This window comes from Echeneis naucrates, chromosome 19, assembly GCF_900963305.1.
Source record: "Echeneis naucrates chromosome 19, fEcheNa1.1, whole genome shotgun sequence".
Taxonomy (NCBI): domain Eukaryota; kingdom Metazoa; phylum Chordata; class Actinopteri; order Carangiformes; family Echeneidae; genus Echeneis; species Echeneis naucrates.
This window is the reverse complement of record NC_042529.1, coordinates 16,549,644-16,572,381: the sequence shown is the minus strand read 5'-3', so window position 1 is coordinate 16,572,381 and position 22,738 is coordinate 16,549,644. Positions and strand designations below refer to the sequence as shown.

The 22,738-nt window shown below is 42.7% G+C and overlaps 1 protein-coding gene across 4 annotated transcripts in view; it reads right to left on the bottom strand.

Annotated features, from left to right (window-relative positions):
• jmjd1cb (jumonji domain containing 1Cb) overlaps window positions 1-22,738 on the bottom strand; it is a 118,412-nt gene that overhangs the window by 9,450 nt on the left and 86,224 nt on the right. For 2 of the 4 annotated variants that reach the window (XM_029528302.1, XM_029528305.1), the window contains 17 exons: window positions 21,950-22,055; window positions 21,680-21,804; window positions 21,210-21,353; window positions 19,788-19,829; window positions 16,535-16,618; window positions 14,178-14,439; window positions 13,131-13,682; window positions 12,731-13,043; window positions 10,662-11,649; window positions 10,285-10,485; window positions 9,291-9,463; window positions 8,191-8,353; window positions 5,287-7,801; window positions 4,023-4,224; window positions 791-1,002; window positions 555-707; window positions 257-346 (listed from right to left, as the gene is read on the bottom strand). In XM_029528302.1, coding sequence (XP_029384162.1) covers window positions 257-346; window positions 555-707; window positions 791-1,002; window positions 4,023-4,224; window positions 5,287-7,801; window positions 8,191-8,353; window positions 9,291-9,463; window positions 10,285-10,485; window positions 10,662-11,649; window positions 12,731-13,043; window positions 13,131-13,682; window positions 14,178-14,439; window positions 16,535-16,618; window positions 19,788-19,829; window positions 21,210-21,353; window positions 21,680-21,804; window positions 21,950-22,055 — 6,325 coding nt within the window. The remainder of the gene's footprint in view (window positions 1-256; window positions 347-554; window positions 708-790; window positions 1,003-4,022; window positions 4,225-5,286; window positions 7,802-8,190; window positions 8,354-9,290; window positions 9,464-10,284; window positions 10,486-10,661; window positions 11,650-12,730; window positions 13,044-13,130; window positions 13,683-14,177; window positions 14,440-16,534; window positions 16,619-19,787; window positions 19,830-21,209; window positions 21,354-21,679; window positions 21,805-21,949; window positions 22,056-22,738) is intronic. The other 2 variants (XM_029528303.1, XM_029528304.1) reach the window with 2 other exon arrangements.

Below are 22,738 nucleotides of genomic sequence, written 5' to 3'. Positions count from 1 at the left end.
CAAAAAAAACACTTTCAAATAAAATTGAACATAATTGATGGACTGTTATTGCATTACTGAAAAAACGTTGACTAGGCTGAGCTCATTAACCAAAACAGAAAAAAAAAATCATTTGTTATTCAGTACTTAAATTCCCCAATATAACTATTACTCTCTATATCAGCTACACAGTAGTTTAGTGTATGCATGAGCAGATAAAACAAAGATGACTAAAATGCAGATGTGGAAGATAAAGTGGCAGCAATTTGTTGCATACCCGTGCCAGGTATGATCTGCGTTGGCATCAGGTGTTTGTGATCGTGTGGTTGGCCTTTCACACACTTCAGCCAGCTGTAGAGTTCTTTATCTAATCAAACAAAGAGAAAGAGAGAAAGAGAAAGGGAAAGTTTATTGGTGCAAATATATGAGAGACCTCTGAGACTGAGATCTTTAATGTGGGGTTTAATGCATGCCAGAGTGGTACCAGTCAGTTTGCTTTGGATATGAGTGTGTACAAGAATTTCTTAAGTCAGCTCTTCTAGATGCATAAGTGACCCACCAAAAAGAATACTGACCTTTGGAGCTCCTCCTCTCCTTGGCCTTGTAACAGTCAAGGCAGACAACAAAGCCACATTTCTGACAGACCCAATGGATATTAAAGAGTGTTGCCTCACAGGCATCACACATCTCCCTCACTCCCCTTACTGCTCGCTTCCATGCCAGTTTAACTGAAACACACAGAGCAGGTTTAATTTAAAAGAACAAGAAGGGTTAAGCTTGTTAAATGTCTTCCATTACTAAAGCAACTTACCCTCCTTCTTGACCCAGGTTGCTGCAGTATTTTCAGTCACAACCATCTGACAGAATTTGTCTCCTATGAAACTGAGGATGTATTTGGCTGTAGTTTGGTCCAGCTGGCTCTCCATTGCCCCAGGGGCCCAAAGTGCCAGGGCTTCATCATCAAACTGGTCTGGAGTAGAGAAACCATCCATCCGAATGACTCCATTCTTACTATAGGAAAGCCTGGATTGTAGGAAACCGGTCATTAGCACCTGCTTATAATCGTAATGAATCATCCATCCATCTTCCACCACTTTTCTGTTTCTGGGTCGCAAGGGTGCTGGAGCCAATCCCAGCCAATGTTCTGGGCGAGGGGCAGGATACACTCTGGACAGGTCACCAGTCCATCACAGGGCCAGCACACAAAGACAAACAGAAACAAACAACCACTGACGCTCACATTCACACCTACGGACAATTAGAGTCACCAGTTAACCGAAACATGCATGTCATTGGATGGTGGGAGGAAACTGGAGTACCCGCAGGAAACCCATGCAGACGCAAGGAGAACATGCAAACTCCGCACAGAAAGGACCCAGGTCGGGAACCGAACCCACGATCTTCTTATTGTGGGGCAATAGCACTAACCACTATGTCACTGTGCTGCTAGTAATGAATCAAACAAATCAAGTTTATTTATATACATCAAGGCACCTTAAACATAGAGCCGGGCTAGACTAGAGGGCTAGAGTTTTTAAAGGAGGCCCAACTTATCCCTACAAGAGCAAGCACTTGATGACAGTGGCAAGGGAAAACTTCCTTTAAGAGGCAGAAACCTGGCTCATGGAGGGCAGCCGTCTGCCTCAGTTGGTTGGATTGAGCGAGGGAGAGATGGTTGTGGGTGGGTGGGAGAGATGGTTGTGGGTGGGTGGGTGGGTGGGAGAGATGGTTGTGGGTGGGTGGGTGGGAGAGAGACACAGTGTGTAAAGGAGAAGAGGGGGGGGGCACAGTAGAGGAATGCAGAGTGAACAAGAACAGAATAAGGGAAATACAAACAAAACATACAGAGATTGCAACCTGGTAGTTCTAAATCTGAAGTTGTAAATATTAGCATTTGGGGAGAAGAAGTTACCATGGGAAGGGACAAGTAGTGTGGAATGATAGCTAAACATAACTCTTGCAGCAGCAGACCTGTAATATAATGTACTTGCATGGGGGAGAGAGAGAGCCACCAAGAGAGAGGGAGAGAGGAAGGGATAGTGGGAGGGAGGGGGAGAGAGAGAGGTACTCAGTTGCAATTTGACAGATACTAAGAGTTGGTTCCATAGAAGAGGAGCCTGAAAGCTGAAAGAGCTGCTTTCCGATTTACTCTTGGAGACTTTAGGAACCACAAGTAAACCTACAACCAGAGAGCGAAGTGACCTAATGGGACAACAAGGAACTATGAGGTCTCTGAAATATGATGGTGTTTGGTCATTAAGAGCCTTGTATGTTAGAAGGATTTAAAATTATATTTGTAATTTTACTGGCAGCCAATGAGGAGAAGCTAACAGGAGAACTGTGATCTCTTTTTCTAGTTCCTGTTAATATTCGTGCAGCATGACAAAATTGGAGCATTCACTGTGGAAACATGAAATACATTTTAAGACCTATACAACATGATGGAGAAAACTGAAAACCTCTTTTACACACAACACGCCCAGCTGCATGCTGTCTAATTTGCAGTTGGACTTGGAATGACCTCACACTGATGCTTAATTAGAAAAGCTTTGATAAACACTGTGGGAGATAGTATCACAATAGTTGTTGGTATTTCTTTTTTTTCTCCAATGAGCCTATTTTCTTTGAAACCACCTCTGCCCTTGGTGCCGTCAGAGAGCTTACTCCCTTTATAGAAAAGTTAAGTGAAGATATACACTCACCGGCCACTTTATTAGGTACACCTGTCCAACTGCTTGTTAACACTTAATTTCTAATCAGCCAATCACATGGCGGCAACTCAGTGCATTTAGGCATGTAGATATGGTCAAGACAATCTCCTGCAGTTCAAACTGAGCATCAGTATGGGGAAGAAAGGTGATTTGAGTGACTTTGAACGTGGCATGGTTGTTGGTGCCAGAAGGGCTGGTCTGAGTATTTCAGAAACTGCTGATCTACTGGGATTTTCACACACAACCATCTCTAGGGTTTACAGAGAATGGTCCGAAAAAGAAAAAATATCCAGTGAGCGGCAGTTCTGTGGGCGGAAATGCCTTGTTGATGCCAGAGGTCAGAGGAGAATGGCCAGACTGGTTCGAGCTGATAGAAAGGCAACAGTGACTCAAATAACCACCCGTTACAACCAAGGTAGGCAGAAGAGCATCTCTGAACGCACAGTACGTCGAACTTTGAGGCAGATGGGCTACAGCAGCAGAAGACCACACCGGGTGCCACTCCTTTCAGCTAAGAACAGGAAATTGAGGCTACAATTTGCACAAACTCATGGAAATTGGACAAGAGAAGATTGGAAAAACGTTGCCTGGTCTGATGAGTCTCGATTTCTGCTGCGACATTCGGATGGTCGGGTCAGAATTTGGCGTCAACAACATGAAAGCATGGATCCATCCTGCCTTGTATCAATGGTTCAGGCTGGTGGTGGTGGTGTAATGGTGTGGGGAATATTTTCTTGGCACTCTTTGGGCCCCTTGGTACCAATTGAGCATCGTTGCAACACCACAGCCTACCTGAGTATTGTTGCTAACCATGTCCATCCCTTTATGACCACAATGTACCCAACTTCTGATGGCTACTTTCAGCAGGATAATGCGCCATGTCATAAAGCTGGAATCATCTCAGACTGGTTTCTTGAACATGACAATGAGTTCACTGTACTCAAATGGCCTCCACAGTCACCAGATCTCAATCCAATAGAGCATCTTTGGGATGTGGTGGAACGGGAGATTTGCATCATGGATGTGCAGCCGACAACTGCAGCAACTGTGTGATGCCATCATGTCAATATGGACCAAACTCTCTGAGGAATGCTTCCAGCACCTTGTTGAATCTATGCCACGAAGAATTGAGGCAGTTCTGAAGGCAAAAGGGGGTCCAACCCGTTACTAGCATGGTGTACCTAATAAAGTGGCCGGTGAGTGTATTTGTGCCATTGCATCATAGAGGGATCTTAAACAAGAAACTATGTTCAATGCATGGATGCCACCAAAGGAATGGAACAGGGAAACATAGGGTAGGGAAAACAAATGTATAATAGGTGAGAACATTACCGTCTGAAATAGTAGAAGCGACAGAAGACAGGGGAATGTGCCTGCTCTTCTCCCTTTTTGCTGCGGACCACCCTGCACTCACGACACTTTTGGAGGTTGGGTCCAATTTCTGAACATGAGTCATCTTGCAGGAAAGACTCCCCTGTTTGCTTCAGCTTCTTGACCTTCCTCCAGTCCTTCAGGACAGAGCGGGGAATTCCATCTAAGAAGATTGCATATCATTAACTCATTAACTGTGTCTACCTTCTATTATCAGTGATCAAACAGTCTGTTAAATACTCCAAGATATGGAAGTAATGCCTTATCAAGTGAAATTCCATGTTGTGTCTTTCTATTGGTGGAGCAAATTGTATATGTATAATAGTTCAAAAAGTTTTACTTGTTAATTTCCAGGTACAAAAGTTTAAATAAGCTTTGAATTTGGCTTTCTCAAACTTCTCTGACGTAGCTAACCAGTTAACTGAACTCTCAACTGACATTCTAACGGTTTTATCCTCCAATCACAATGCTTTTGCTGTTTTGTTGCAATGATTTGATGACGTTAAACTGAATATGCCAAGTGTCACTAAACACTCCAGTGGCCTTTAGGTAGGAGGTCACTATAAAATAAAATGATATTACAGTAGCTGTGAATTTTGATCAGAATTTCTGAAAGGTAGAGTAATCAAAGGACAATGTAACAATTTTATTGGATATCTGCCTGGCTTCTCAAGCAATAAATATAAATTGATTGCCTCAAACATTAGTCATCGGATAGATGAGAGAGAGGTGGCGATCTAAATAAATATTCCCACAATTGACATTAGCCACAGCATTGACCACAGCTGTTAAAGCCTGGTGATGATGTACATGTATGTAAATGTACAGAGCCAACTATATAAAATTATTATACCTTATTCCTGTCAGCCACACAGCTCCATTGTTTAAAAAAATATATTAAAAAGAAGATAGTGAGCGACACTGTAGTCTCATTCAATCTGCCACTCAAAATAGTACCCAACGAAGGCAATCCTTATGTTTGAGTTTTTTGCTAAAAAGTACAGTAAGCACAAATAGCTGCTTTAGGAGTCAGTAGGTTAGAAGCCACAGACAACAAGCCAGGATGTACTGAGAGACAGCAGCACATTGTTGGCTTGAGTTTTACCCAAGAGATTTGTCAAAAACAACCAAAGTACTGAATAGCACCCACTTCATCCTTTAAGTCACAAATTTCTGAAATGCGCTGCAGTATATCTTTCTTGATAAATATTTTTATTAAACTTACTGCTGCTGGCGAGTTTGAGTTTGGTCTTCTCTCGGGCTGATCTGAAGATGCTGTTTGGCTTCACATCATCTTCTTCCTTTTCATTTTCACCTTTCTTCTTGGCCATGTCATTCTGTTTCTTCTTGTATGTTGGTTTAGGTTGACGTTTGGCCCGCCCCTCCATTTTGCTTTCACTGGCGTCTGATTCATCTCCTCCACTCTCTGAAGCAGATTCATATGATCGTTTGTTCACTCGCCTTGATGAAGGAATTGTTTTCCTTTCCTCCGTGCATCCTGTTGCACCCCCCATCTTATCCTCTGACTGTCTGTCACCTTTGCTTCCACTGTCCTTATTCAGTTCCACTTCACTGGAGGTGGATGCGCTGAGATTGACTGTGCAGGGTTTAATCATTTCTGACATGGCTGCAGTATTATTTGTGTTACTGATGCTGGTGGTGGTGCTAGACACTTTCTCTAGCTTAGTACTGGTGGAACTTGTTGTAGCAGTTGTATTCCTGTCCTCCTCTGAGTGACGGGTTAACCAGGCTTTCTTCAGCTTGTGATAGTTACTGAGCTGCCCACCACTTGTTGAGGCTGAACCTGAGGACTGGCCATTAGGCAGAGGACTGGACTTTCCTGGGATTGTGCTCACACTTACTGAGCTGCAGCTATTGCTGTCACCTGATGATACTGAGACTTGGTAACAGGAGGACGGGGGCAGGGAGCTTTGAGTGCGGGTTTTGTCAACTGAATCCCCAGGAAGCAACACGTTTCCAGTTGTGATAGATGTAGGAGCTGTGGAGAAATTGCTTCTTGACTGAGCTGCAGCTAAAGCAGCTTTGTGCTTTTTGAGATAGACAAAGGATGAGGAGAAAGGTGGACTAGGGCCAGAAATGGAGATAGGTGTTGGGGTGAGGCTTAGATTGGGCTGGGAAGTCCCTGCTGGACTAGGAGGAAGCAGTGACTCCCCTGGAGATGTAGTTAGTGTGCCAAAACCCTCTGGGTGCTCTCCTGGTCCTGAGTGACCCAGCACCCAGCAACCAATGCCAGTTTTATGAGCTGTAATGTCGCTCCGAGCAGAAACTGAGAAACCCAATTCATGAGAGGCGGTCTCACATTTATTCTGTACGCTAAAGGCTGAAGGAGCTGACACGGCAGTCCTGCATACTGAGCTAGTGGTACATGCTCCAGCAGCTCCCTGCAAGCCACACATGGACGTCTTTTTGTACTGGCTGCACATTTCATCCATATTTGAGTTAAGTTGGATAACCCTTCCCGCTAAAGGCTCTTTAGGACTCTCCCCTAACCTCAGACTTTCCTCGTGAAGTTTGGATGAGTAAATCCTCCCCTGGGAGAGATCCTGATGGATGATAGCACCAGATTTGTAAGCACCAACAGGACTATCATATTTGATGGCTGTGGATGGACGCACAATGACTGATGCCATTGCAGCTTGGGGCTTGCTTCTTGACACGCCTTTCTCTCCAGAGTACACTCCTCCTCTTTCCTGAATGATCTCTCCACCTCTCCACCTATCTATTGATGTGGTTATAATCTCCCCACTGATGGCAGAGGCCACAGAAGTGATGGTGACAGCATTTCCATGACCTTTGACATCCCTGAGTTCAGGCAACAGCGTTGGAGGTTTCTGCTGCTCTGCTGATGTTTTACTACCAGCTGCCGCTAAGGTAACTGGCTGGATGGGTGTGAGGGTTGGAGGAGACAGACGTCCACCATAACCTGCTCGCTCCCTTTCTTTTTCCCTCTCCTTCTCCCTCTCTTTCTCTCGCTCTGCTGCTTCTTTTCGTTCCAGCGCGTGTTGTGTGGGAGGGTGGAAGACAGGCGCTCGGTGGAGAGATGGCATTGCCCTGAGCTGGTGTTGCTGCTGCTGTTGTTGGGGGTGGTGATGGTGGTTGGAGGCTATAGAGGAAGGGGAGGATGTAGAGCAGGAAGGAGCAGAAATGGCAGGGCTGCGGTGTTCTATCCTCTCCATACCGGTGTGGTGCTGATGTTGCTGTTGGACTAGTGTCACCTGCTGGCTGAGTTGCTCAGTGATTTTTCCTGCTAAACCCTCTCCTCCCTCTGGTTGATGCTTTATAAGAGGAGGGGGCTTGGAGAGGGAGTTTTTTGAACTGTGACTGCCCAAGGACAGAGCTACCTGGTTTGGCACAGCTGCCCCAATACTGGCTACAATGCCTGGAGCTCCAGCAGATGTTTTCTCAAAGTAAGAGCTGAGTTCCTTGGAGGAGTATAGTCTTGGAGGCTCATTCACCACACTGTTGGAAAGCGTGGTGAAGTAATTGCTTTTTTCTGATTGGATGACATGAGGGTGGGTGAGGTTGGCCTTGGGGCTGGGAGAGGTGAGAGCTGGTATCCGGACAGGATAAGCAGAATCTCTGCTTCGGTCCCTGTCCATCCCAGAGGCACTGGAGCGCTGGATCTTCGCAGTGAATGGAGCCACTTCAATGCTCTCCTTTAGGATTTGACGATTCTCCTCTTTGTATTTATTGGCTCGATCAACTGCCAGAACTGTATCCTGGGAAAGAAAATGCAAACTCTGTTTAGGAACTATTTTTGAATTTGGGAAAAAAAAACAACAAAACAAAACAAAAAACAACAAAAAGGAAAGGAAGGAAAACAAGTTATGAAGAAAGTAAGTTATGAAGTTTGAAGTTGAATGTCCTTCAACCAAATGGGAGTCATCACTGTCAATACATACAACAACAATAAACATTTCTCAAAAGAGAGAGCAGACAAATTATGATGTTAATATTGGTGATTGGGTGAAGTTCGCATACCTTTTGTGTAAATGTATTTGTAGTTAAGCTTCCTAAAATGCTGCGTAACATCAAGTTTAATGATTATAACAGAGCTGCTGCTGGTAAGGAGAATAATGAGATTGATGATAATATAAAACTACAATACCTGTGTATTTACCAGGCGAGCCTTGCTGAGGGGGTCTAGGTAGAGGCGGTGTAAGTGGACATCCTTCCCTGTGGGTGTGCGACTCCTGTCTGTCTGCTCCTGTTTTAGCTGGGCCAAAGTCAAAGTCTTTATGGGGTCTACAAAGCCTTTCTTATCCACATCTCTGCAAACAGAAAAGTCCAACATTTTGAAAGTGATCAGGCTTAATGAGGCTTTACCACACACTTCCAAACTAAATCAACAGAATAGTTCTTATTTATTGCTGCTTTACATTCCTTTCTTTCCTGCTCCACAAACAACTGTATTAATGTATAAAACAAACAGAAAATTATTTTGATACATCCTATAAAGCCGAGTTCTGCCTTGTCAATGTACATTTTAGCATCCCACTACAATTAATGAATAAATAAAACTACGAAAGAGTGATTGATTGTTGTAAATCAGAATACAATATATGACTGCCTGTTCAGCCTTTTATTTGAACACTCCCTCACTGGGTTAGTCAGAGAGACTACCTGTATGTGATGTTTTCACAGTGACTCTGTGTTTGTGTATTCAGTGGTGTCCAAATAATGGCTGATGGTTACATAAGGAGAGCACAGGATTCTAAATGCAGAACGTTCTCTCAGAACTGCTTATTGGATTGGATTGGTGCCACCTCACTTCATCTAACTGATTTGGGCTTGTCTGCTAGTCAGGGATAACTTAACTCTCTGCTGCCATCTGAGTAGAACATGCCTTACAACAGGAAGGACAGGCTGTTCAAATTGTCCAAAGCAAATATTCTGTGTCCTGTCCTTCTCTTGTGGTGTTTCCTTCAGCTCAACTTTTCAGTGCTTAGATTAACTACAGACTGAAAGAATGACTCATGGTCCAACTAACACAATGTTTCCGAGGCTATCTGCACACTGGCTTGCTTCTAGTCCACCTGGGCTGAACATTATCTTGGGGTTGTGCAATAGTCACTAAAATCTTTTTTTCTCACATACCCGCAGTTTGGCTTACACTTGGGGTAGTGTGTTGGATTGTACTAACTTAGTTAAAGCCATATCTTATCATCTTAGAATAGAAATGTTTACATTGCTGATTTTTGTACTCACTCTTTATGAACATCCACACTGGTCTTTGTTAGTGGAGGGCTTGTATGTGTATTGATCTTGATGGGGGGCCGATGGGCATCAGCACTTGCTGGCCGAACAGGAAGGTGGCTCAGCAAACCCAAGCCATCACCAGTGCTACCAGGAGCCTGGTGCAACCATGGACTGGCTGTGTTCTGCACATACAACACACACAAACATTATCAAACTAATGAATGTGAATGGGAAATACTTGGCACCAGTTTATGTCTGATGGTGTACGCGGACTAAGCACCTCGAAGACTTTTTGTAATAGCTTGGAAAAATAGATGGTCAGAAAGCCAGAATTTAGGTCTGCATTCTGACTTTGTCTGCATCGTCATCACTTCCTGTGAACCTTTACTAAGTTGGCACATTAGTACATTAGTGTAATGCTATCACATCAATCCCAATTTTTATGAAGGCATATAATAAAACTCAGGCAAATTTTCTCAATGCCGGCTAAATGTCTTTTTAAAATCTTCATCACATATCTTGCTGTTCACCTTCACAAGTTTATTTATATAGCGCATTTCATACACAAAGACTATTCAATCAATGTGCTTTAGATAAACATATATAGAAAAATAAGATGAAATCACATAAACTAACTAAATTAAAATGAATAAAAGAATATACTTCAGTCTGGATAAGTTATGAAAAAATACAGTGCAGGTGGTTTGGTGTTTTTAACCTGGGTTTAAAAGTGTCAACATTTGGTGCAGATTCAATCTCTACTGGCAGTTTGTTCCATTTAATTGCAGCATAACAGCTAAATCCTACTTGTTTCTGTTTAGTTTGGACTCTGGTCTGGACTAGTTGACTTGAGTCAATGAATCTAAGAGGCTTGCTAGGTTTATATTCTCTAAACATTACAATTTCTTTTGTTCCAAGACAAATGGATAGTTAACAAAAAATACAATTATATGTTCAACTCCTCAAAAATGCAGTAAAAGCATGCTAACATGAAGACACCTACCCTCCTGAGTGAATCAGAATTTACAGTGACAGGATTCTCAGGGTGGGCCCACTTTGGCCCGCTGTGGGGGGGGAGGTTAAGTCCTGGGGGATAGGAAGTTGGTGTTCCATTAGGGTACTGCCAGAGGATGGGGTATAGGCCTAGCCCTGCTGCTCCACTGTGAGCCTGGGTTAGTAGAGGTGGTGGAGGGGGGCCCTGACCCTGAAAACAAAAACAGCTTTAGCTTGGCTTTTAGATATGACAGTGTAAATGATGTTCAGCTCATATAAATCAGAAGTGGAAGCCATACTCTCCCTCTCTGCTTCCCAAACTCAAACCCCAGTTTATACATAACAATTACAACACAAGTACAGACTGCAATGCATCTGGAGTCAAACCTGTAGGAACTGCTGCTGATGTGCAGCTGCAGGGTGAGGTATACCAAGGTGGCCCAACCCTCCAGGGGACTCGAGTCGAGGGTGTCCCCCGAGAAGAGATGCTGTGGGATGGGGCATAGCTGGGAGTACCCCAGGGGGTAAAAGGTGCGGGTGAGGTAGGGCAGAGGTATGAGGAGCAGCGAGGAGATGGGAAGTGGCATGTGTGTGGGATCCAGGGGTGAGGCAGGGTGAGTGGGGAGATGTGGAATGCAGGGTGTGCAGGTGGGGATGAAGATAGGCTGCCACATGATTCGAAGACACAGTTGCAACAGCAGAGTTCTCTGTGTCAGAGCAGACCAGTGCTGGGTCCCTGTAAACAGTGAAGGTTTCATTTTTATCAATGATCAAAGGGCTCTTGGTGCTGCTGCTTGCACTGGCTCCAACTGACTCAGAGCGTGCTGACACCACCTTGAAACCAGACCGCACAGGTTCTGCTGTTTCTATTTTAGCAGACAAATGGCCTGTCGGAGGTGGGGAAGTTTCGGAGTACCTTGGTATTTTATGCTTAGAGATCTCTGGGGAGGTATTGGGTTTAGGTTTGGAGACTTCCAGCAGGCTCGGCTGGGACTTAGCTTTGAGAAGTTCAGTTGGGCTTGTGTTGGGGTAGGGGTAACTCTGAACGTTGTTGGGGTGCTGAGATTTCTGTTTCAGGGAGTCGAGCTGAGGTGGATTGGGGTTTGGACTGGGGGTTATTTTGGATTTGGCCAAGTCATGTGGGAGGACTGTGCTGCTCTTATAGGGGGGTAGTTGTTGTTGTGGATGTTTTCTTGACTCATCTGTTAAAAATGGGCTTTTAATGCTAGGGTGAATTGAAGTGTAGTGTTGTTGCTGTTGTTGTGTGTGCGGCTGATGATGCTGCTGTTGTTGGTGGTGATGAAGATGATGGTGAGGAAGGGCAGTTTTGTCCTTTTCTCCAAGCACAATGTTGTCAGCCGCTGATGTGACAGGCCTGAAAAAAAGTACAGAATGTGCAAAATAACATTAAGGTACATAAAATACACTTGTCTTTAACTTATCTACAGTAGCTGGAAATAAATATAGTTTTCATTATAAGGCCCATTATTGTCTGTTTCCTTATTTTGTGCTTGTTTTATGTACTTTATTTATTAGATCATGCTTGCAGTAATGGCACAACTGTGCACCACTGCACCGTTAGCATTCAGACACACAAAAAAAGGGTGCACACAAGCACACAACAACCCTCATATTAAAAGCAAGCGAACATGTGTGATTCACCAAATGTTCATATGATAGCCAATCAAAGCTTGTGAAAGATGAACCAGAAGAAAAGCTTTTCTGAAGCATAAATTGAAATAATGACGTTGGACGACCAACAGAACAAGGTGGTTTTCTTTGATGTATTTATTATTAAATTCTACTATAATCTAAAAATAGTGCTTGGCAATGATAACATTTTTAAAATCATGATTAATGATTTTTCTGTTATTAAGTGTGATTAATCAAACTGTTATGCACAAATTCAATAACGGATGAGATTGAAAATGAAGAGCCAATACCGATCAACAGCAAACTCCTCTTTTGACCTATGGTTTGTCTGTATATGTATTCAGAACCATGACGTGAGCGCCCAACTTTTAATATAATATTAATAATTGTAAAAAAGATTGTGTTAATGTGCAGTAAAATAATAATTAATTCAGATAGTTTAAATATAATACCATTTAAATATAATAATAATAATAACAATAAAGCTGTCTTGAAATCTCTCAATCTTAACTAAATTGTTTTACCCAATTATCTGACACATTTTACTATACTGCAAAATCTTGCTTACTCAAGCAGAGGACTCCATTGAATAGTGTGAGGCTTGCGTGCACCCTCCACTCATATCCAAATTGATGAAATGCAGAGCTTTGCATGGAAATGGATTTATGATCAACATCCACGTGTTTTGGCAAACATTTATCGTGTTTGTTTGATAAATGAGGGCCACTCACTTTAAGAAATGTTTGAGGTTGACCAGCTAGTGTTGAATAATATTTCTTTGAATTGAAGACTTCCATTCTCACCTGATGACCTCAGAGGGAGCAAACTCTATCTTGCTGCTTGAGCTCCGGGTTGCTGTCATGCCACCTCCCATAATGCCTTGCTGCATGGAAGGCTCTGATGGTGAAGGAGAAGGTGGAATGGGAGGTGAAGAGACTGGAGAGGGGTTGAGGAGGTAAGGTGAGAGGGCTGTGGACTCGGCTTTCTGAGAGGCAAGCAGTGCGGAAACTGCCTCTGAGCTCTCACGGTGAACCGTGGCCTGGGCTTCATCTGTAATGTCAATCACATTACTGCTATGGAGGTGGGATGATGATGGGGTCTGGGATCGAGAAGATGCTAAAAAATAAAAGTAAAAATGTAAGAATGCCAAATTTATTCATAAGCTCATATATATGACAGCGTCTATGCATCAGCTGTTTGTACCTTTCACAGTGTTTTTGCTGCTCTCCATGTTGCTGCATTGAATGGTGTCAGACATTAGAGACTGTTGTCGTGGAGACTGGGTGATCTGTGTGACTGCCACCAATTCCTCCACCTCCTTCATTATCATTTTGCCCATTTCCTTAACCACACCCTTTTTGCAGTCTTCTGCAGTTTGAAGCTCCACCCATGGCGACATCCGATCAACAAGAGATGAGGAATTGCTCATTTTGGTTCCTTGCGTTAGCTGCTTCTCGTCTCCCTCCACTTTTGGACTGTCATTTGATTTAATATCACTGCTGCGAGTCTTAAATTCATTTTCAGAGCTGGGTTCTGAAGAGGACGAAGAAGACGAGGAGGAGGACGATGATGATGAGGAGGAGGACGAGGAGCATGAGGAGTGGGCCATCCGCTTGTTGGATGGGTTTTCTGAGTCACTGCTCTCTGACAGATCGGAAGTCACATCAGTCTTCAGCCTCTTTAAGCCTGCCTTCTTCTCATCTTCCTCGCCTTTTCTACGTTTGTTTACCACTTGCTTCACTTTGACTTTGGAGTCTGGAAAATTTGAGAGAAACTGGTTACTGGTGAGTCTTCTCCACCTTGTTCTTGACTTAAATCAGGTACCAATATCTTTTTTCTTTTTAATGCTTAAGTGGCATCATTTATACTGACTAACAGAAAATTTTACCTATTGCAGGAAATAATTTTGGTAAAATGGTCAAGCTAATTGAAAGGTCTGCTAATTCAAGTTTTAGCTTCTGATTTTGTTCTCAGTGTTGGCCTTTGTTTATGCTGGCAGCATATCATGTCATGCACCATGTCACCTGCCATAACACTCAAAGATGAACAATTAGAGTTAATCCCAAGAGAGCATTTCATATCCAATTTGAAACTTAGTATGATCTCTTCATGTAGACCTGTTGGAGTGATGTTATAAGTGCCATATTACAAGAACACAGCTTGCTTATCTATTTTTAGAACAATCACAATGAGCAGAAATTTACTTTTTTTTTTAAATCTCAAAAAAGATTTGGTAGTTACTGTCCGTACCTCTCCCTGTGGTCTCCTCCCTCTTGTCTTTGTCCTCCTCTGGGATGCTGCTGTCTGATCCCTTCCTCCTGGAAGAGCGAGAACTGCGCTGCTCTCTCTGCTCCCGGCCACTGCAGCCAGGTGAGTGGTGTGATTGGCTGGCTGGTTGCTGGTTTTGCTGTGATTGGCTGTGCTGGGAGACCACCTGGGAAGTTTTAGGGATGGGGCCTGATGAGGTCATGATGGGGCGGGGGCTGTTGGCTTGGGCTCGTGTGTAATGACTCTGTAATAACAAGAATGGTCACAGGTCAGACATACAGACGAACACCTTTAATCATAATTACAAATATTACAATGAATCTTTACCTATATTGTACTCAATTCATCTCTATAGTTTGAGGCAGACTAACATTACTTGCAGTAAATTAACAAATTTTGTCACTGTGATATATTGTACACCCAGAAACTAATCCAGCTTGATTTAACAGGGCAGGGCAAAATTCAATTTTCACAAAGGTTTAATTTTGTGTTGAAACAGCTTTAAAGAGGTGCTGATTAGGTATCATGGTTGTGTTGAAGCTATATAATCTGTGCAGCTATAAATTTACATCAGGTTATCCATGTCCTGTAATCACATCATACTGTGTTGAGGAATGACATCAATGCATAAGAAACATGCACTTCACTTATTTCCTTAAGATTCACAGGTAATATAAGGGAATTATATGCATATGAGAACTGTGCTGGCCCTCCTCTATATTTTATAATTAAAACTAAACTCAAATAAGTTTAGCTTTTGGCATTGTGTGGGTCAAACAGCAAGGTACACAGTTGTGCAACAGTGTACAACTGGACGAATAATAAATTATCTGACATGTCCATCTCTTATCCATATCAAATTGAGTTCAAGTTCACTTCACTCAGTTCCTTCAGGTAAGGTAATGAGACAAAAAACACTGCAACCTTCTCAGGGATCCAGTCCCCAAACCTACACACTAAGATACAGACCTACTGGGGAATTCATACATACACAACAGCACACATGAGAAGTGGAGGGAGCTGAAGGAACACAGAATGGCCTGAATAATTCAGTAAGGAGGAGTAAGGTGACAGCAGTTTGGGTAGTTAAACTCCTCTTTCAGTTATTGTAAAAAAAAAAGAATCAATGAATCTGAATTTTGAGCCAATTAAGGAGAAGGGAAATAAAGAGGGCAGGTATATAATCATGGTGGATTCATTCCAGAATAGATTCATTCTCAATGAACACTGTGGACGAGGGAATGGTCGATAGGAACAGCAAACGCATCAGACCACATATAACTTTTCTAATTTTTCCCCTGAATGGCAGACAGAAAACTACACGGTGTATTCTTAACACCAGTTCCTTAACCAAGGAGACTGTAATGAAAGAGAGATGAACTAATTTCATGAAAGGCAGTATAATGAATTACAGTAGAGAGTACGCTGAGAAAACCAGAGGAGCAACAACAAAATGACAAAGATGGGGGTAATGAACCAGATCACAAACTAAAAAAACAAACAAAAAAAAAACAGACTGACAAGATTCTGAACAAAGAACTGGAAAAGAAATTGAGATTTACAAAACAAACCGTTTATGAATTAGGCTTGAAAGCAACAAAAATTCTAGCAAAATGCCTCAGGGCATGATAAATGACAAAGAGGATTCATAAAATTAGAGAGTCCTCCCTCAACCTATTAGTCAAAAAAATTCATAAAACTTTCGAAAATTACTATGAAGCTTTATACTCACAAAGTATGTTGATGAAGAAAACATTAAACAATACTTGTCATGTTTAGACCTATCCTCTACAGGGAAATTACAAAATGATAAGTTAACTACCCCTTATCTCCAGTTATCTCCTGAAGAACTGAACATCTCCTGCCCAATTTAATAAATGAAGACCAGACAGGGTTCAAAAAAGGTCATAAAACAAATAAACAAAAAAACATCTGACTGCACCCCTGGTCAGTCTTCATGCAATCTGTTGGCCTTTCCTATACAGAGTATTTGAAAGTTTGGGGTTTATTATTCAATTAATTAGATGCATACAGGCTGTTAATTGAAACCCAACAGTTAGAGTATCATCCATGGCTACTTCATAAGCAGTTTAAAGTTATACAGACCCAAGAACTGAAGGAGAGCAATATAGTATATGATGAACATACTAGGACTATTTGCGGATGACACTGTCCACTTTCTTCAAATCCATAACACTACATTTCCCAAACTCATGGCAATTATTGGTGACAATGGTGAGATATCAGTTAAGTTTAGAACGCTTCAAATTTAAAAAGAAAAAGGAACCCTTGCCATACCAAATCTCAAAGACTGCTGCCAAACTGCAGAGACAAGATACCTTATCTACTGGTGTTCTTTGGAGTACCAAACCAGATTGAAGCATATTGAACTCAACTGGAATCAGTCTCACCCTCAGGCCAGGCTAGATGGGGAAGAATACACAGACCAAAGTGGAGAAAACTCTGATAGAAGATTCATTTGAAAACTTGCATGCAATTTTTAAAATATATAACCTGGAAGGCAAAAGCAAACATTTGGTATGGTCCTTTCAAACACCTAGGTTTAGACTGGGAATGCTTCCCAGTGTTAACTATGTATTATACACATTTTCAATCATTTCATAGTTTAGTGCCATGTTATTTTTCATTTGATGGCCCACAGGGAGTGGAGCAGACCATTGCTAGAGGAAGAGAGAAGAGAAGGGTTTTCAACTTCTGTTTAGTTTGAGTTATTGTGAAGTTTATTAGTTTTGTTATATTTATAATTAGTTTCTTTGTATAGTGTTTACTTGACTGGACAGGTCAAAAGGCCATGACAGTGGCAACACACAGAGACAAAAAACCACTCACATTCACACTCAGACCTACAGACAGCGCCGTAACATGCACGCAATGCAACCAAAACACACCAGACTCCTATTTCCACGCTCTCTGGCTCTGTTCTGCTGTGCAGCACTTTTGGTCAACTGTAACACAGAAACTCTCTTCCATTTTGGACTGCAGAATCCCTAACTTGGGCCTAATTGGTGACCTAACATCAACTAATTTACCTAACCATCTATCCCAATCTGTTCTTGTAGCTCTAGCCATCGCCATGAAAACCATCCTAGTTAACTGGAAAAATAAACAGTCTCTTAACATCTTCAATGAGCTGAACCTCCTTGCTGAATATATATCATTAGAGAAAATACCCGCTACCAGAAAAAACCAATTGACTGTCTTTACAAAAAAAAATGGGCTGCATTCAATGACTCCCAAAACCTTAATTTGGATCTCAATCTTGCCTGCTACCATATGCCATTGCAGCTCATACATTGCCCTGCATGACAATATTACTCTCTCTACTAAGGTGATAACTTCTGTTTATTGCAATGTTCTCATCACCGTCCACATCCAGGATCACAGTGTTGGATCCCCAGACCACAACACCTTGAGCATAGGGGTGCTCCTCTCCATCACACCCCTGCGTTGATCTCAGGCTCAGGAAGGTCTACCTGGCTGACCTCGCTCCCCCCATGTGGTGGTGTGCTCTGGTGCCCTGCCTGGGGTTCCCTTTGATTCCAGGGCTGCTCACTGTCCCAGGGTCTGGGGGTGTTGATGGGCGGCTCCTCCTGGGTCATTCCCCGGACCATGGTGGTGTAGGCCGGCGGACCCTCTGGTCCCTCCTCTCCTCCACTGCTCCCTCCGTCCTTCACCCCGCTCCCTCCTCAGCCTCCTGCTCCTCTGCCCTCCTGGGGGATGAGCAATGCCCATCTACGGCTGGCCAGTGTTGTCTTGTGGTGGCTGTGGGTGCTGTGCTACGCCTGGGGATGGGGTCTGGATGGGGGACTTCCAGATTCCCCGGGCTCCCCACCCCACCTGTGGGTTCCTTGCGCCTGCAGTCCTCTGGCTGGGGACTGGGCCCTCACTTGCCTGCCTCCTAGTCCACACAGAGGACGCATGGCATGGTTCGGGGGGCCCGGGTCCCAGTGGTGAGGTGGCGCTTGTGTTTGGTGGCCTGGGGGCCCTCCACGTTCTCATGGCTGGGCTCTGCCTCCCAGTGCTGTGTGGTGCTGGTGCTGGGTCCAGGGTGGCTCCTTGCTGGCCTCTATCATATTTAGGGAATGATCACTTGCATGTGTGCTGTCACACTGCACAAATGTTAACAGGAACTAGGAAAAGAGATCACATCTCTAACCCATCTCTCCCGTGTTAGCTGCTCTTAATGGCCTAGCTCCATCATATCTCAGAGAATTCAGAATTCCTTACTGTCCTCGTAGGCCACTCTGCTCTCTACGTGGAGGTTTACTTGTTGTTCCTAGAGTCTCCAAGAGTAAATCTCTAGGCAGATCTTTCAGTTATCAGGCTCCTCTTCTATGGAACCAACTTCCAGTATCGGTCCGGGAGTTGGACTCTTTAGAATTTTCAAGACCAGCCTTAAAACATTTTTGTATGACAGAGCTTATAGATAAAGAGTTAAAGTCCTCTACTCTTTAGCTGTGCTGCTATAGGCCTAGGCTACTGGGGGAAGGACTGAGGCCCCCCGCATGCTCTGATAAGAACCATGCTTCTTAAAAATCACAGTTTCTCCCAGTTCTAAGCATTTGTACTGTATTTACTAACGATGTTCTCCCAAAGTCTCTGTCTCTCCTAGCTCCTCTCCTCTCTTTCCCTGTCCTTATCCTACAGGTGGTGACTCATCGCCATCCCATGTTCCTGCAACGCCTGCTGCTCCCATATCTTCATGAATTCTCATCTCCATGAACTTCATGTAGCAACATGTTCCTGCCTACACCCCCAACCTCCATGCCTCTCTCACTCTTTCTCTTTCTCCCCCCCGCCCCTCTCTCTCTCTCTCTCTCTCTCTCTCTCTCCCACTCTCACACCAAACGGTCGAAGCAGATGGCCGCCCCTCCTGAGCCTGGTTCTGCTCGAGGTTTCTGCCTCTTAAAGGAAGTTTTTCCTTGCCACTGTCGCTAAGTGCTTGCTCATTGGGGGATCTGTTGGGTCTCTTTAAATAATTTTATAAAGAGTTTGGTCTAGACCTGCTCTATATATATAAAGTGCCTTGATGTAACTTTATGTTATGATTTGGTGCTATCCAAATAAATCTGATTTGATTTGATGAAGACATGAGGAGGGCTTGAAAAGTAAATGCCGTAATTCCAATAAAGCTGCACTTTGCAGATATGTAAATGGCCAATCTGTTAAATAAGACATGGAAAATATAATGGTTCCTGTTATGTGACTAATGACTAAATGATACTGGAAGTGGCAATGCAATAAAATCTTAATGCTATATTCTACAAGCTCTAGCAGTCCAAGGTAGTTTTGGTTTGGTATTATTACAGTGACCTGAATATCTTTGCAGCTCTGTATGAAAGTTCTGAATCCACAGCTGCATTTCAAGAAATTACAACTGGGTGTGGGCTGGGGTGTCAAAGAAAACCCATGACTGGATCACCAGCTGATTGGGATGTTGAACATTGAGAATAAACTGTAACACCTAGATAGACTAAATAGACTTTGCCTTTTGGAATAGATGTGTAAGGAGGCTAAAGATATTGTGTGGGGTGGACATGAGGTAGATGCTGGGTGGGAGGTTGGGGGTACCTGAATGTTGCCAGTAGTCCCGCCGGATCTCCCTCCAGCCATCTTTAGCGGGGGGAGGGGGAGAAAAAAAAAATGAAATGAATGCAAAGAAAATGTGGGACAAGGAGAGATTTTGTTAATGACTGAGGGACAAGCAAATGCTGACGAGCGTTAATCAGACTGGTTTGCCAATGATTTCCTTTCATGCACAGGACGTCTCATCACTTTTGCTCAAACAACAACTGAGATTTAACAGTGTTCTGCTAAAATCTGCCAAGTTGTAGAGTGCCACCACATGAAAGGAGCCAAGTGGTAACCAATACAACAGTGCAAGTCTGTATATGCTGACTTGTAAAGTTTTTGTAAAGGTAACGCTAAGCAAGAGTTTAAAGCTTTCCTCAATAAGAAACATAAAGCAGAAAAAAATTGACAGCAGACATGGTACAGCAATGACAAATACTGAATAGATTCAAAATACAATGGAATTCTTCTGTTAACGAACTGTGCATGATAAAAGACTTGGAAAGTTATGTGGATAAATGACACAACCATATAAACACACACAGTGCAGATGATGGTGTCTACCCACACTCACAGAAGCGGGAGTGAGAAAAGTGCTGTGGCTGTATGTGAAATCTTACTGAATCATCAGATGAAGGACAAGCCAAAGTACATGTGATCTATTAGAAGCCTATGTTTGAAAAATGCGTAAGCAACTGTCTTTTTAAAAGTCCAAAGTGCTCATTTTAACGAAACTAGCTACCTGTTGTCTTTGTCCTATATCCATATTTTCTATGGTAAAATAAAGACCATCATCCGTTCACTTATTTGGACTTGATGCAACCAACAAGTCATGTCATCTGGAAAATCTTCTTTTTTTTGTTTGTTTGTTTGATTGAGTTTTTTTTTTTTTTTAGGTTTTGTTTTTGACTTTATTATTTTATTGTTCTTTTGGGTCAGTTGCCTGTTTGTCTTGGATGGATGTATGATGGAGCTTTGATAACAGAATGACGTCACCTTCATTAATTATTTGATGGAAGACAAAAGTGTACTTCATTTTCAGTTTCATTTGAATGGAAGAGAAGCCTTTATTTTATTTAACTTCCTTCCACCTGTTGTTGTAACATGCAAACAGAGGAAGCTACCATACATTTTCGCAATGCCCTCACTGTGGCCATGCCACGTTCCCCGTTAAATCCTGCATCTTTTAAACCATAGTTTCAACCACATATATATATATTGATTAATCTGTGGCCACAATATTTGGACTCCCCACAGCATACTGGTTTTCTTTTTTTACAATTTAATTGGCTAAAATCATTTAGGGTTGTTATTATTTTTTTTTTTTTTTACTGTTTAGGTCTTCCATTTGTCTTTGTAAAGAGTATAATCTAATTCTTTGGTAAAAACATTCCAACATTGTAATCTTGTGTATTTACTTACATGGGCAGTGTTATTATTCTGGCTGGATCGTGACCGCCGTCTGGATGTGATGCCGATGTTTTCTCCTTTCAGCAGAGAGTGGACCACGTCATCCAGAAAGGTCATCTGGACCATAGATGGATCCACATTCTGAGGCTCTAGCACCTGAACACATGTAAGATTCACTTCTTTATTTACTTTCACACACACTGTTCATGTGTGGATCAGGTATATCAGGACAAGTACAAGCATTAAGCAGTGTAAATTACATTAATGACTACGACTCATGAAAATGCAGCTATTTCGCAGTGACTGGCAGAAGGAACCGTTTAAGGCTAATAACTCGGTTCAGTGAGAAAGTTATTCTGTAGCTTCACTATCAGTCTGGTTAACATATTTGCTCACAAGTAGAAAATAATATCTCATGTAAATCATATGCACACATTTCTGAAGACATAGTGAATAAGGTGTGTGTATGCATGTGTATGTACCTGGTCATTCATAACGACCATGTTTCGACTGAAGAGGTCGTGGTGTGTAATGATGCCAGTGAACCACTGAGTGGCTGAGTCTTGTCTGTACACACGGACACGGTAGCCATTCAACGAATAGGGACCTGAAAACAAGACACAGTGCCATCAAAATCATGAGTTATATGGTCACTCACAGAGAAAAGCAATTTTACAAATATACAAGTCATTACTGTATGTATGACCTATATAATACTGAATGATATCAGGGAAAAGCACCATAAAACTCACCTTGCATGAAAATTTCCTGTGCCTTCTGGTATTTGAGCCAGCCCTTAACTTCTTCATGGAGCTGAGGATTGTCTCTTAACACTGGGTTCTGGCTGTCCACTTCATCCTGACAGACACACAAATACCAATACATCATCAACCTGTTTTGAAACAGACTCGTTTCAGATGTAAGCAGGCAAATTGAAAAATGCTGTTCATAAATCATCTGGACATGGAGATGTGGCACTGACTCGACATCTGCTCTGACCTGTTCTCCTCACTGTCAGCACTTGCGCTGTGCACTAACCCTAACCCAATCAAACCAGAGACCTTGTACAAGTTCACCTTCTACTGCTTATCCATTGCCAGGTCAACTCATATTAGGTGAAGGCAGGATACAACCATCACAGGACCAACACACAGAGACAGACAGAGACCAATTAAGCTAAGCATGCATGTCTTTGGATGGCGGGAGGAAACAGGAGTACCTGGAAAAAACCTACGCAGGCACAGGGACAACATGCAAACTCTAATCGAACCACTGCCTTTCTTGCTGCAAGGCAACAGCGCTAATCATTATGCCGATGTGCTACCCAAGGCAAGATGTAAATACTTATTTTAGGACTCTTTTAGAATATAAACAGAAAAAACATTTGAGCAATGTCAACAAGTATAATCTATCATCACACAGAATCTCAAACTTCAGGAGAGTAAAACAGGGGATACAGATAAAGTTAATTGGGTGTGTCGTCCTTCCTTCTGGGGAGAGCTGTTGGGAGTAAACGAAATAGAGTTTACGTAGAACTTCAA